Here is a 15,779-nt window from a genome sequence, read left to right on the forward strand (position 1 = left end):
ACGATATTCCCCGTGGTTTTCCTGTTTAAGTATGAACTAATTATACCCATGCTCAGAAGGAGAGGGGGTATATTATTTTACCCTTGTGTGTCTGTTTGTCTATATCACAAATTTTGTCAAAGATATCTCGGCAACAATCGCAGATGCTTGAAATTTTAACTCAGTCTTTGTTAAGGCATGCCATTCGGTAGGATTGATTTTTCAAAATAGTTGATGTCAACTTCCCATTACATGTAATGTTAACTATGCTTTTTTGTATACACATCAGAGCAGGGGTATCACTACTGAGCATTGACTCACAGATATCTTGTTGTCATATCTTTAATAATATAGTAAATATTCTTGTACTAAATGCAATTAAAAACTGAAGAATTTTGGAGAAAAAAAATTTAACTTTCATTTACAGTTCAATCACTTTATTTTCCATTACTTGTATGTAATATACCAAAATAACCTTACAATTATTGATAATCCATATTGTGTGATCTTCTTATATATCTCTTTTTGCAAAATACATGTCTACTTTTGAAAATAAATTATTTAAGGTAACATACATATAAATTCAAAATATTTTATAGATTAATTTTTTTTTAAATCCATGTTTTCTTTATTGGAGGTCAAGTATATTGTAATGAAATATTGCTTGATAACATATCCATTATTCATTTTTCATCAACACATTTTAGAATATCCTGCTGAAAAAGACAGTTTTCATTGGTATAATGGATGCAAGACAACACTAGTGAATTGAAATTGTTGTTCCACAAATGGCACACTCCAGGATTACACGCTTTCCAAAAACACCATTACAGCATGCAGCCATAAAGGGATTCTTTGAAAGTCTATGTTCTGTAATGGTGGAAGTTCTCTTGAAGATTCCATTAGTATTAAAATAAAAACTTAAAAGTTAAAAGTTCAAATGTCTTCAATACTAGAGACCTGTGATTTGACAGTACAACATGGAGCAATTGTAAAGGACACATAATTTGTACATTATTGAATATCAATATATAGTTATCCATAAATTACCGGGCTTTTACATTGTATTTTAATTCTCAACATTTGCATATATGTTTAATCTTTGTAAAATATGTTTGGTATACAGTACAGTAAGTAAATACATTCTAAGTTTTAAACATTTGTCAACAAAATATATGAACTGCAATCTGTGGATCAATTAGAGGACTGCAATTCTCCACAAATAAAATGACTTTGAAATCACCCTGTTACTGTTAAACTTGAGAATATATTAAGAAAACATCTAAAAATCTTTGTTAAATACCTTTTTTACAACACATTGTCCAGATATTTTGTGTATTATTCTATGAAGCTGATTTCTCAATGGCTATTGCTTCTCAGGTAAGCAAAGTGACACACATACTACTTGATTCTGTAAAATACTGTAATCAAGTGATGTACAAATATAACTTCTGCATTTTTGTGAAACATTATTGTTAAGAATAAAATACTACAGTTTCAGAAGTTCAGTTTACTAAATTATAATACTATAATATTCTTTCATCATTTTGATGTCAAAAGAGAACATTTTTAATAAATCGGCATAAGAAATGAAAATGTATATCTGTAATTTCAGCTTGCATATAAGTATCAACTGTTATACAAATGTACTTCACCAAATAAATGTTTTGATGTTTAAATTGCTCTTCTCATCGAATCTTTATTTAAGGCATGATCCAGACTAATCTGGTGCAGTAACAGAGTATTTCCACATTTACTACATGTATATACCTTAATTGACATATTAGAATAGTGTTTTATGTTATCAAACTAATTCTTAAAAAGAAAAAAGTTATAATAACACTATGACATTGACAACTTGCAATCATGCTTCCGCCTATCAGTACTTTCAGTACTTTGATTCCATATAATAATGGCACATATATTGTTTGGGAAAGGGGTGTTGTCACGTTTCATAGTATAATGCATTTTCAATATTATATTTAATGCCTTGTATATGTAAATTCTGTAATCTTCCAGGTACGTATGCCTTTCCACGCGTTGATTATTTTTTTACATGAGCATTCATTTGGATGCTCACCTATCAGGCATCGTTTTTGAAAGGGGGAGAGGGGCAGACTCATCCAAATTAAAACATCTTGACAAGAAAAAAGAAGGAAATTTAATTACAACTTTTCAAAATTTGTAAAAATCCTAATCCGGGGGAGGGACAGAGCGTACTATATCTTCAATTTCATTTTTAATGTGAACTTCCTTCTTTTCACCTTTTTACATTTTTTTAACATGCTCACCCAAAAAGTGGGGGTGGGGGCAACTTCATGTTAATTCACTTTTTATATAGTCAATTAAAGAAAAGTGTTTGCTGTGAGAACAAGTGGGGGGGGGGGGGGGGGGGGGCAGGCCCCTGCCCTGATGCTACATGTACGTGCCTGCCTATGTATGCTATGTGTGTATTATAGGTTAAGTTTAGTATCATATTGATATACCGGTACCCTATATTTGAATTTGTGAAACTCATTCACATTGTGCACATGCGGATTCAGAAAAAAAAATTCTAAGGGGGGGGGGGGGGGTGTTCGAGGGGTATTTTGCTTGCCAGCGAGTCTAGTAAACCCAGTACAGTGTACTCATTGGCAATTCACTATTTTTTACATCAATTTTCCCATTTCCCTTTTAAAAAAATTAAAAAAAGGATCTTAAATATTTAATCATTGTCTTAGCATATATCAATCTTTTTTGGTGAAATCATGTCCGAAAAACAGAATCTTTGATTAGTAAATCCATCGAACAAACTGAGGGTTACCGTTTCAAGCCACGGCACGGAGTCCACCCCGTTCTCCTTGCTTTTGCCGATGGTAAGGGGAAAGGGGGCGCTTCTTATCAGACTGGGAGTCCGCATAGCTGTCTCCTCTAGATGGGAGAGGATTGTACTTTAATTTAGCCGTGGTTTGGGACGAAGTATGAGGGTGTGCTAAGCTATCTTTTGATCGTTCCCGTTTTGTAAGCTGAGCTGCGTTTTACGAATGAACTTTAATACGACCAAATTCGTAAATGATTATTTTGCATAAGTTATAAAATAAGTTTTTGTAAAACGCAAAATAAGTGAATAATATAGTGCGGATTTCCTTTATGTGTATGAACGGAATATTGTACTTTATAAGTACTGGAAGGTCATAGCCATTTTCAGACGATTAAAACTCCCTGAGAGAGAACTTATGTTGAAAATAAAATAAATCAAAATCCATAAAATTCTAAACTAAAATAATTGGATTTTCTTATACATTTATGAAAAGTTAATGGTTATAAAGATCGTCTTTTGAGTTTTAAGGTGGATCTAATGGAATTTTCTCTTAGCCTCCCAGCCTCCATCGAACAGTTCCGATTTACAGGTACTGTTCAGAAAGGATCACATGGCCGTTACGCTTTGCTGCCTTTTTTCGATGGGTTACTCTTTTTGCGTTTAATTCCAAAATACGTATATGTATCTGTGTTTCGTGCTTGATTTTTAATGATTAATATCACATTCCTTTTTGTTTCTTTTGTGTCTTAGACGATATCGCACAATTCCGAGAAAAATATATCCTGCAGAAAAAAAAATGTTGTACTGTACTTACAATGTGCGTGCAAGATAACCAAGTTCAACTCGAGGGGAATGTCATCTTTTCCTGAAAAGACATTATTACCTACTGTACCAGAGAGAAGATATCACCTTTCTCAAAGTCTGACTTCAGTTTGATCATTACTACAGTATGATCAGACAAGGATGCTCAACCGTCAGCCGGTCATTGGACTTTAGCTGTGAAGCTGTCATTCGGAAGATTTTCAGTAATGTTGGCCCTATCTTATTCTGACATGCTTTTATTGCTAACGGAACTCGAATTTCAGGCACATCTTTCTCCAGAAGGCTAACGATTCAATGAGTGGCGATTTTACCATATAAAGTATGCGAGACCATTTACTTAAAGAGGTTGTATGTCTTATTTACCATGTAATAAACCAGACAAGAGTTCATGCAAAAAAAGCAACCAAAAGGATGAAAAAAGATAATCAAATTCTCTTTTGCCGTTGAGCTGAAAGCAAAAAATGAATTACGTCCACTGAAGTTTCTAAATTAACGTTCGAATTTTTAAGAAAAATAAAATACTAGTAGTCCGTATTTTGATTGTGTGTTTACGGAATGACAGCAGATACTGTTTATGTTATGTACACGACAAACCAACTAATGTTTTTCTAGTAGATGTTGATGCAATCACAGTGCACCTTTTCATGAAATCATCAATTTCCCCGTGTTTGTCTGTAAGATAAAACATTGCAAGCTTGTCCATGCCCCAAGGCAATTTTTTTTGTCATCAGATAAAAAAAAAATGCAGGTTACTAGTATCACAATACGTTGAATTTGAATAACCATAATGTTTCCTTTTTATAACAGACATAATTAAAAAATCATTCTAATTTGTATGAAAACATCCCTTTCTCCCAAGAGAAGCACCGAATAAAAAAAGATCTATGCAACAGATCAGTTAAAGATACAATTGCATCTCAATGATCCATTGTACACACCATTTCGATGTCATTGTTTGACAACATAGAAACTATTATTGAATCAGTCTAAAAAGACCCAAATGACCAAACAACATTGTTGATGCGGACCTGAGTTACAACGATGTGATACTGAAATCCTAACTAATAGTTTTTCTCCACAACAACAAATTAAATAGATCGACTAACTAAAGTATTAATATTACATAAAACGAGTATATTGAAGAGGTAACCATAGAAACAAATCAATATACAGTCGACGAGGACAGGTATTTTACACAGCCTCTGTCACTGGTTTTATACGGTAAAACAGAAAAAAGGTTCAGAGATTCCATGACTATCGCAGGTATATATATCTCCTGGCTCCGTCGAGTAATTAACAGCTAAAGGAAGAATCGCAATGAAGACGTCGAAGACCGGAAGGTCAGAAGGCTGAGATTCCAATGCAATCTCACGGGCCTACAGCTATAAGGTTGGCCTCAATTCTTGAGCACTCCGATTTTGGCTCACGTCTCTAATCTATGAACACGTGACCCCTGTTGTTCTCTAGGCGTGTCATATATACAATACTAGGCATTGACAAAATGCATCCAATTCGAGTATCTTTTGCAACAGATTACGGGGACTTGTTTTGTATCTACTGCGCGTAGCGTTAGGTCTGTTTAAACGCTTCTTCGTCTCAACTAGAATAAGAATCAATGGGATTTACCGAGCAGAAGGGCACTTTTGGAAAATGTTTTAGTACACAGCTTCTGTAGTACTACTTTTACGACCAAGCCAATGTAGAGATAACAGCTTCAGTGCTTCCACACATATACGAGACAACCCGTGATTGTTCCACCTGTTGGTTGGGAGCCGTTTCCATGATTTCCGCGTTGATATCCGATGGTTTAATTTCTGAGCTTTTTTAGTTTCAACAACAAATGGGGAAGATTAAATTTCTTTGGCCATAATGATGTGGAATTTTTTCTTTCTAACCAAAAATGGCTCCAACTAGACGAAACACAATTGGTCTAAAACAATGTTGACTCCATGCAAATAAACTTTTACTGAAGAATAGTTTTCTCTGGACATTGCGAGTCACCTGTATGTTGAGAAGCTGACAATAAATGCTTCAGAGTTCGCACGTTTATTATTGGTATTTGGGACAGTGAAGAACAACATTCAAATAATTTTTCCGGGGAACATGCAGCGGATTGTACGATGAAACACCCAGACAAGGCACAGGTCATGCTACTGGAGAACTTGAGGATTATCTCCGAACACAGGCGACGTTCCCTGGCCGCCGACCATTACAGGTAATACCTCCTTCGTTATTGTTGTCTGATAGATTATCAGAAAACTAGAAATGATACGAGTAATTTGTAAGTGCTAACTCTTGGGTTACTGTCTTGATTTATAACAATTTATCGGAAAACTGAAAATAATGGAGATATCACTCCTTAATTTTGGATATATGCCCCTCCATATAATATACTAGCAATCACTAACAAATAACTGCTCATTTTTGTAGAATTTGTAACTTTTAAAAATGCTTTCATATAAAATCTGTATATTGTTTTCTTAATTTTTGTTCAAACGATCAAAATGAAAGCCACTAAATACCGAAAGAATAACTACTCATTTCTGAAGAATTTGTGAATAATCATACCTATATATTGTTTTCTTAATTTTGGTTCAAGCCTACTGAGTTTGTTTCTTTGAAATGAAATTAAAGGGCATACAATCAAAATCAAAGCCACTAATCACCACCGAACCTGGTTACCCATGGGCTCGGATGGAGCATATTATCAAACAGACAAATTGCATTATACGGCTTATACGATACATTATCAATAATGTCGGGGTTCACTTCATTGTTCCCGACATATAGCGACAACATGCCAATGCTTCTAATGAGCAAGATATTGCAAAGTATGTATTTAGCTTTAATTCAATAAAAACTCACTGTTTCGCTGGAACGTATTCTCGGAGAACAACACAGTTCATTCGTTATACATCGCGGGTCTGAAAGGGTTTAACAGCCCATTCCAGAATTTTGCAACGAAGTTTCTTGCTGTTATATATAAAGGTTTTTTAATGATCGGAAACTCTCCGGCAACGCTGGCTTGTTACATATCATTTGATTTTGTTTTGTTGTTTAACATCCCATCAAGATATCACCTTTATTCTAATATAATGGTCACAACTATAACCTTTGCTCGGTGTTTTTTAGTTTTTGGTAGCTGAATTATTCTATATCATCACTGGACCTCATTTTAAGGTCCTACCAAAATCTTATCTCTTAAAGGGGGATGGTCACGATTTTGGTCAAATTCTGTTTTTCTGTTTTCATTATTTACAATGCTTTAGGAAAGCATTTCTAATGATCAAATGAAATTTGAGAGTCAGTCGTAAAGTCATAAGCAAGATACAGGGCTCACAATTCTTTGTCATGTAAACAGGGCTCGTGCCCTGTTTTTGTTTACATAGGTTTAATATACCAGTAAAAAATCTTTTCAAGCTGATTTGTCTATCTTCTTATTCATATTAAGCATAAATAAACAGTTCCTAGCGTTTAACACATTCATTTTAGGTCGTAAAGTTGAATTTTCACTTCATCATTTAAAATGTAAACAAAAGCTCAAGTTTGTTTACACAGCAAATAATTGCAGGCTCTGTAACTTGCTTATAATCCAACGAATGACACTTAATGTTTTGTTACCTATTTAAAATCCCGTACTGAAGCATTGTAAACATTAAAATTGGAAAAATAATTTTTGACCCAAATCGTGACCATGCCCCTTTAATGTGTCAGCAAATACATATAAACTGTGATACAGGACCTGTGTTAAAAAAAAAATTAGATTACAAATGATTCCTCATGGTACCAACACCAATTATGACAAAATACCTCTGGTTTTGTGATGTTTCGTATTATATGTTGTTTACTTAATTAAGCAGTATAAATATTTGACATACATTATAACGGCGCATTTCAAATTAAAAGAAAATATAAATAGTTATTATTTCCAGCAAAGTAGATTGGTATTGATTGGTACTGATATTGATTTTTCAAGGACAAGCTTGCATAGAATTAGATTTTACGATGCTTTCCACCAAGTGATAACCAAAACTGTAAAAATAAAAAACTTGTCGGAAATCAAGTAACCAAGGGACTTTAGATATAGACTTCGTGTAATCAACTCATACTCTTGGTCCTATTTGGTCATTGATTGAGGATAAAAAAAATATTTTATTTCAGTTATTTTTGACCCCAACGATACACCGATAATTTAATCCGTTTGTATAGATTTTTTTGGTCATGTTACATATCTGTACGACGATTGGATTTTAAAATTATTTTTCTATCAAAGTCACAGCCGTTATCTAATACACAACTTTTAATTAAATTCCTATTATATATTATTGTATATTAGGACACTTCAGGAGCCCGGCAAACAAATAAGGTTAAAAATTCATAAATGGACAATTACTAAAAGAGGATATATGTTCGATTATATCATGACAATATTCCGCCACTGTGACTAAAATACATTTGTTGTAAATTCAGAGAAGGGATCAATTGCAGAAACGACCAGTGTGAAAAGTTCATCTGACTTTAATTTAGAATCGTGGCACACCAATTTACTCAATGATGGACATACTGCTTCCCAAACCGGAACAAATTGTACCCAATAAGATGAACAGCATTCACTCCGCTGCATTCAATTCACGTTATTTATTTTGACAGGATATTAAAGGAGAACGACTAAACATATCTTCCAACAGTGAAACCTGTATATGCAACAAGCCGACAACTTCATCAAATATACGCCGTGTGTTGACTTATTTTGAATAGTAATGTTATCAATTCGTTATCAATTTTATTTGCATTGTAGACTATTGAACCAAAATCGGAAAACACCAGTGTCGGGGTTTATTGAAAAAAATCTGGTGGGGCCATCTACTGGAAAACCATTGTTAAAGCTTTGCTCTGCTTCAAAAGTTATGATTTTAATAGCCTAAATTTAAACCAAAAAAATAGACGTCTAAGCAGGTTCGATTTAGAATAAACCTTCTTCACATTCGTTGTATTCAACTCGGTGGTGTTTTTTTTTTAGAAGAATGAAACAATGGATTACTATATTATTTACAAAATAAATGACATTTGTTACAATCAAATTTCTAAATGACGTTTTAGGGGCTTTAGCCGTTCGAGCAATTTTGCCCAAACGTGTTCGATTTGTATACTTGTAGATCGTAAATAGAATTTACCATGGTTACTGTGAAATATAGAATAAAATCAAGCAACAATTCAATCAACCATTGAAATAGTAGTGGTGTCACCGATGGGGTAAGAAAAAAACCCCACAAACATTAGAAATGAGGCGTTGGATAAACAACCTTTACACATTCGATTAAATGGCCTTGGTCTTTTGGGGTTTTCTAAATTCTTCTTGGCTACAAATGCATGATCTCAAAATAATCTGGTTATCCTCAAGTTTCCTCGATTTGTCTGTCAAATTTGTTTTAGTAGGATATTGATCTCTGTCATTTGCTCAGAATCATCGATTTTACCCCCCAAAAAACATCTCCCGCACAAAATGCATTTGAAGTGCGCTGACATTTTAAGACTTTTAATCCATGCAAGACATAAATTTCTGGAAGACCACTCATGTTACATTAAACCATTAAAGGCGCGGATATAAAATAAGATTCATGTCAAATGTTTTAATTATATTAACAAATGACATGTTCTTTATGCTTCCATACCATTCAGAGGAAAATTCATCTAACAAGAAACGAACACGTTCAGATGCTGTTGATTTAACCTGTAGCATATAATCAGGAACGGTAAAGGACTTCGGCCGTTGGTTCTCCGTGACGACGTCTTCTTCAGATGTAAATAATGATCCTTTGCAAGCTGTGTTATTTTGAAAGACTTTTATTGGAGATCACGAATGCAGAAACGTACGGCTTGTCAAGTTCAATATCTTGTACTTCTGGTTACGTAATAAAGAAACCTCATTTTGTCGAGAAATAAACCTTGCTCCTATATTTTGTTGACACAAGAGATACATTTTGAGAGACCTGTGGAATAATCTTAGATCGATTATCAGCCAGTTTGCAAGAACTCCTCAAGAGAGCGTCGTTATTAACTATTTTACCTTCAGGTGTAAGATGCGATATCAATAACAAAGCTGTGAAGCAACACCTTAGAAACACCATTGCACTTGTTCTTTCTTATGTGGATTTTCAAAATTCAATACACAACAACGAAAAAACAAAATTCATGCATGTAATGCTTAGTTTTAAGAAATACTTTTCGCATTAAATGGTTCTGTATTTGGCATCCCATTACTTAAGATGCAATTAAATGATAATTGGCCATGAAAACAGAAATAATAAGATCTACACGAGCCCATTAATCAAGGTACTGAGATTGTTTACACTGGATGCCTGCAGCTGCAGTGCTGGAACTGGACAGATAACAAGAAGACCAACAAGTCTGATTGGTCAGTTTATTGATGTTGATTAAGACGACTGAAGATACGGGCCGTTACAAGACTATCATGTTAATCAGTTTTCTCTCTAAGTACCAGCACCTCAGACAAATTATACGACGAACGCGCTAACATTGAAATATATACTAGTACTTCTTACTTTTAACTCCCCAGTATAATGTCAGATAACAAAGTGAACAAATGTCTCGGTTTTAACTCGAGGGATTTGCGGGCAAGTTTGCTGAGTGTTGCAATTATACCCAATCCGTTTATACTCGATGTCTCTTGGTACTGAATCAAATCGATTCATCAAACAAGCCCGTGTTTGGTGAAGAAAGGTTTCAAATTCGTTGTCCGAGGACTGGAACAAGCCCCTAGCCGATTGGAGGGGCTTTCATTTCTGACACCACGAGTCATTAGCTATGTCTGATAAAGAGAGAAGAGAACAGACGAAAGGGATATCAGTCAGCTTGCTTCTATTGACGCCTTTTTGGTTTATACCGTAGAAGGTTTCATCCACAATATAGGGAAGTGGTATACAGTGTCCGTCCTTGCACTGAAAATGGTCATCTTTCGCAGGGTAAATGTAAACGTTATACCTACACTGGTTTTTGAAAAATAAAAATTTAATACACCTTTCAAAAAACTATTAGGAAATTAGTTTTGAAAATGGGAGTGTTCCGAGGATTTAAATATGAAATCACGCCACAGAAGTGTTATAAATAAAGAAATTCAAATATCACAGATATAATTATTGGTTGAATAGACTCGTATATTGTATTTAAAATATTCTTTTTGTTGGCGTGATTAAGAGGGCTGGGTGATCTTGGCCATTTTACAATTATATTAATCTCCTTAAAAAGAAGAGCTCTGTATAAAAATATAGCAAAGTAATCAAATTTTCTCAGCTTAATATGTGGATTTTTTCTCTATTAAATGATAGTGTATAGCTTAACAAATCATATCTAAAATTTTAAGGAAGATCTGATGGTTAACTTGTTGACCACACAGCCTCCTTAAATGCCTAAGTTAGTTTACTTGCCGCTGGAAAATCCAATGCATAAAGATAAATATATTACACTAATTAACTTTTTTCTTTTTGTTTATTTCAGACGAATGTCTTCTGCCCCCATCAGCTCGACGCATGCGTAAGTATCGATTAACGTCTTTTTTTTTTTAACTTCTTGCTTGGCTCACGAAAGATAACTCTAGCATGTAAGCGTGTACTGTGGTTTCATCAATATTCGTTGAATACCAATTTTCGTGGATTTCGTTGTTAAGTTGATCCACGAAATTAAATGTTCATTGAAGTTCAATTTCAACTAACATTTTGTATTGATTGTATCATTGGCCACGAAATTACGTATCCTTGAAACTGTGGTTTTTAGAAAATCCACGAAAATTGATACCCACAAAAATTAATGAAACCACAGTATTCGATTAAATCTTCCCGTGTGAATAAAATAAAGGGGAAATCGGTATTCAATAGGGGTCCATCTGTTGTTCAAAAATAGGGATTTAAGATAAAAGCAAGGCACTGAGACTAAATTACATAAATCTGAGGGCACGAGCGGGGGAGTTAGAAAGCGCACGCGATACAGCAGCTGCAGCAATCAGAAAGCAATAGAATTACGTAACTTGTTGGCGTTTGATAATTTTGTTTAAGATATTGAGCAACTATGTTACAATAGGCGTCATTAGACGTCATTACATATATTAAGAAATATAGAATGTAATGGTTTACATAACCTAATTACCAACCAGCTCTCTCTCTCCCTACCTCCCTCTCTCTCTCTCTCGCTCTCTCTCTTTCGTTCTCTCTATCTGAGACCATCAGTCCTATTAAGCTATTAACGTTTAACTTTTCTATCAATATCTAATGAAATCCTTACGGTGGTTAAGCGTTTATATTTGGTGAGCGGTTATCACATGACACGGCTGTACAATGGCGGGCCTCCCATCACTCGATCTCTGTATCTGACGAATTGCGTTCCGGTCAGGTAAACCATCGACGTACAATGCCTGTCTCCTTCTCGCCGGGAGTCAGAGATGAAAACGAAGAAAGTTCGATTTCAGCTAAGGTGAGTGCCAGCACGTTCACCGATGTCATGTGACATGTGGCAGGTTTACTATGGTATAGATTTAATATGTTTATTTCTTTTATTCAGGGAAAATAGAAATACAAGAGTAGTTCAGGTTACACATGACTGTGATTGTTATTATCATGTATATCTACAGCAGTCTATTGTGATATTCATGTCATAGTTTTACATTATTCCATTTATACGAATTTCAAATGGTACCAGATACTCTGGGACACCCTGTACTTATCATTGCTTTTGTACATTGTACAATGATACCCTGTATCATATATTTAATTTGTTGTTACTTAATTATGGTTACGTTCTGTAATTATATAGAATCTCACTTGCTCCAATATTATCGACTTCAAAAATGCTTGCAATTCTTTTTCTCCTGTATCTACGTTTGGCGATAAAATTCAGCGCACACAGACTCAAAACGGGAGTATATGCATGCCTTCAGAGTGTAGCAGTTTGAAGTGGATAAACGAGCTCACTTTCAGGAATCAGTGTATGTTAATTGCTATCTCTACCTCCCTCTGTGAACATCCTCACTCTCTGACATTTAAACTTTGCAGATTTATAAGTCGGGCTCGAATATGTTAAGAAAAGGTAGAAAATTGTTAATTTAAGGTGGTATGTGACACCTTCATATTGGGACGAACTTCATATCGAAATAAGCAACAACAAAAAATCAATAATAGTTTTAAATATTTTTCTGTCCCAAACCTAACAGCGTAGTACAAGGGGTCAGAGCGTTATCTACGTTTCTGTATGTCATTAGTTCGAATCCCACTGAGGCTTTTATAATTTTTACCTTGCCAAAAAATTTCAAAATTTAATTTTTGATCAAATTTTGTAAGACTGGAAAATTATAAACGATGAAAGTATTTCGATTATAATATACTTTTATCCACATTAACATCACGCGACAGGTGTCCCTTACCACCTTAAAGAAATTTTAATAAGAGAGATGATTCAAACGCAGTGTTGAAGGTCTTTTCTTCAGATATAAATATCTCGTTACGTCATTAGTCAGTCAGTATTTGTATTAGTGTACACCAATTTGATATGAAAATATTATCACAGGCACCTGACGTTATATATTTTTCTCCCTGAGATTTTACAAGAATTTGCTAAGTACTCTAAGTGTGGGAGGATGGGGGTTGCATGGGTTGGGGGGGGGGGGGGGCTTTACGAAATTTTGCTATAAGCTTGTCATGTCCACAGGTGCTAGTGGACAGGACCGTGCGCTACCCCCCTCCCCTTTCCAAACTTTTTTTGTTTCTATAATCAAAAAAAAATTTTTTTTTGTTAATTATCGTTATCAACCCCTTATATATGTCTCAAGTCGAAAAATAACAGAAATATCACGACTCTGTGACATTTTATGTTCACACTCGTTTCCTCTTTATATAAGGGGTTGTAACCTGCGAGCTAGCTAGGGAGGATTTGGTTCACCTAGGGTCTTACTGACGAGAGTAGTATTTATGACTGACCATATGTTTGCTGTACACGCATTTTCAAGTATAACGAGGAATGATCTTAATACGGATTGATTGGCTTGATTGTCACAAGATTACCATCTTGATTCATGACCCCTTTCACCGTCTCCCATGAAACTCGTCGATCTCGCACCAACCAACGTAAGATTCCTCTAATATACAGCACGTATGCACATGTAAAATGAATTTACCTCAACGCATCATGTCATCAGGCTCCTATACCTCAAAGTTAGCGCAGATCTTGAAATTAAAGAAATGTGCTGCATGGGAACCCGTTTGATACATGTATACATGCAGGTGGTTGATTTGACTGTGATATAACCGATCCCATAATTGCAAAACCATTGATTACAAGTTGAAAATTAAGAAATACATCTTGTCTACGTCAAGGAATAAATTGGAATACGGTATATGGATGCAACTTTAGTCTTTCCTTCATTTTGATTTTCAGAAACAAATGTTTTGTTTGTTTGTAAAATTGTTAAATACGTTTGACTCGCATATCAGGTCTGCTTATCGAGTAGTCTCTCTTTTATCGATAATCACGCATATGTTGACTCGTGATGCCCTCTATTCAACATTTTGATACAGCAAATCATGTAGCCAAAAAATAGATACCATTTTATTACAATTATGGATTTTTATAAAACACATTGGGGGAAAAGTCGGAGAAAATACCTACTGGTTTCAACGTATAAAATTTCAACATACCTGTATAAAAAACATTAGCTGAACTGTGTTTAGATCATTCCAATAGCATATAAGGAATACCCCCTTTTCTTGCTTTAAAAAAGAAAAGAAAATATGAATAGTGTTTTTCAAAATAAAATTTTGATGTACAGTGGGTCATCACTATACTTTTTATTTCGATTTAATTTTAAATCTACTTCAAATATATTGAAATAAAAACATAGAATTAAGACCCACTTTTAGAACGAGATATGTGAAGCCCAATAAATTACACATTTTGGAACATCAGTTTACTTACCAAAGTGCTGAAAATTTAAACTTTGTTAAAATATGCGTCGTCGAGAACAAATTTTTGAGAAAAAGATGTTCCATGAATTGAGTTTTCTTAAATTTTTCTGTGATACCCAATTTACACGCCTTGTTCATCTTTGTTATTTTGTTCAAAACAGTTTTTTTTTTCAACACGTGACTGGCCGTCTCTGCTTTTCAGCTAGATTTGCACAAAGTGATGACGTTAATTACATGAATTTTCGTTATACCATGGCAAACATTTAAACATAATATTTAGTAATTTTATTTTTACCCCGCTCAACCATAATCTGCATGTGCAGAAAACACACTCGAATAGTGATTTTATCAACTCAATGATCTATTTTGTAAATGCAATTATATTTAAGATGCTATCGGAAAACCAAAGAAAATATGAAAAAAAAACAAAACAAAAAAAAAGAAAATAAAGAAAAGAAAAAACAACAACTAATGCAATCAATCAAAATAAAAGAGAATATTGAGGGAACTTAACAATCCTAAATCCATATATTTACATTCTACTGTGTTTTTCCATTAAATTCTGTGATCTTCAAACGCCTCTAAATGCAACAAGTAGTCAAAGGTCAAATTGACGAGTTTTATTATGACGTCACAAACGTTGAACGCTGTAAACTGCAACGTCGCAAGCGAAAATCAAAGTTCACGCTTGTGGCTGTTACCGTGGCTCTTCCATTAATATTAACTTACCCATAGGATAAGATATGAATTTTAAGGTATGAATCACATTTGCAGACGAGGCAAGAAGTTAAAAAATGTAAATATAAGCATTAAATCATGATTTTTTGAAGTATACACTCTCATAACTGCAGCGGCGTGTGCATACAAATTTTCATAACGCGCTAACGCGCGTTACTCAATTTGTATGCACACACCGCTGCAGTTATGAGAGTGTATACTTCAAAAAATCACGATTCAATGCTATAGAGGAAACTGTCATCTTGGCTATTGTCGTTTATCTTAATCTAAAGGTAAAATTGTAGATTGTGTCTCAATACACAAAGTAGCTTATGATTTTTGTTCAGAGAACATAAGAGGGTCATAATGGGTCCAAATCTAATCCTCTAGTCATAGCAATATACATTTAATTAACTGATAAATAACACAAGATGCTATTTTATGTTGGAAATTTTGATTTTAAAATAATTGTCAAACTCAGTGGCAAAACGAAA

General features: G+C 34.3%; 1 protein-coding gene across 4 annotated transcripts in view; it reads left to right on the plus strand.

The window, feature by feature from the left end:
- The first annotated feature begins 4,932 nt into the window (after nt 1-4,932).
- The window catches only part of LOC105325412 (potassium voltage-gated channel subfamily B member 2), a 40,454-nt gene continuing 29,607 nt past the window's right edge, over nt 4,933-15,779 (plus strand). For 2 of the 4 annotated variants that reach the window (XR_004598460.2, XM_011424953.4), the window contains exons 1-2: nt 4,933-5,816; nt 11,117-11,152. Coding sequence is in view for 3 of the 4 variants with exons in the window: in XM_011424953.4 (XP_011423255.3) it covers nt 5,722-5,816; nt 11,117-11,152 (131 nt within the window). In the remaining variant the exon portion in view is untranslated. Of the gene's footprint in view, nt 5,817-11,116; nt 11,153-11,924; nt 12,086-15,779 lie in introns of those variants that run through there. The other 2 variants (XM_034458204.2, XM_034458207.2) reach the window with 2 other exon arrangements.

Source organism: Magallana gigas, chromosome 7, assembly GCF_963853765.1.
Source record: "Magallana gigas chromosome 7, xbMagGiga1.1, whole genome shotgun sequence".
Lineage (NCBI taxonomy): Eukaryota > Metazoa > Mollusca > Bivalvia > Ostreida > Ostreidae > Magallana > Magallana gigas.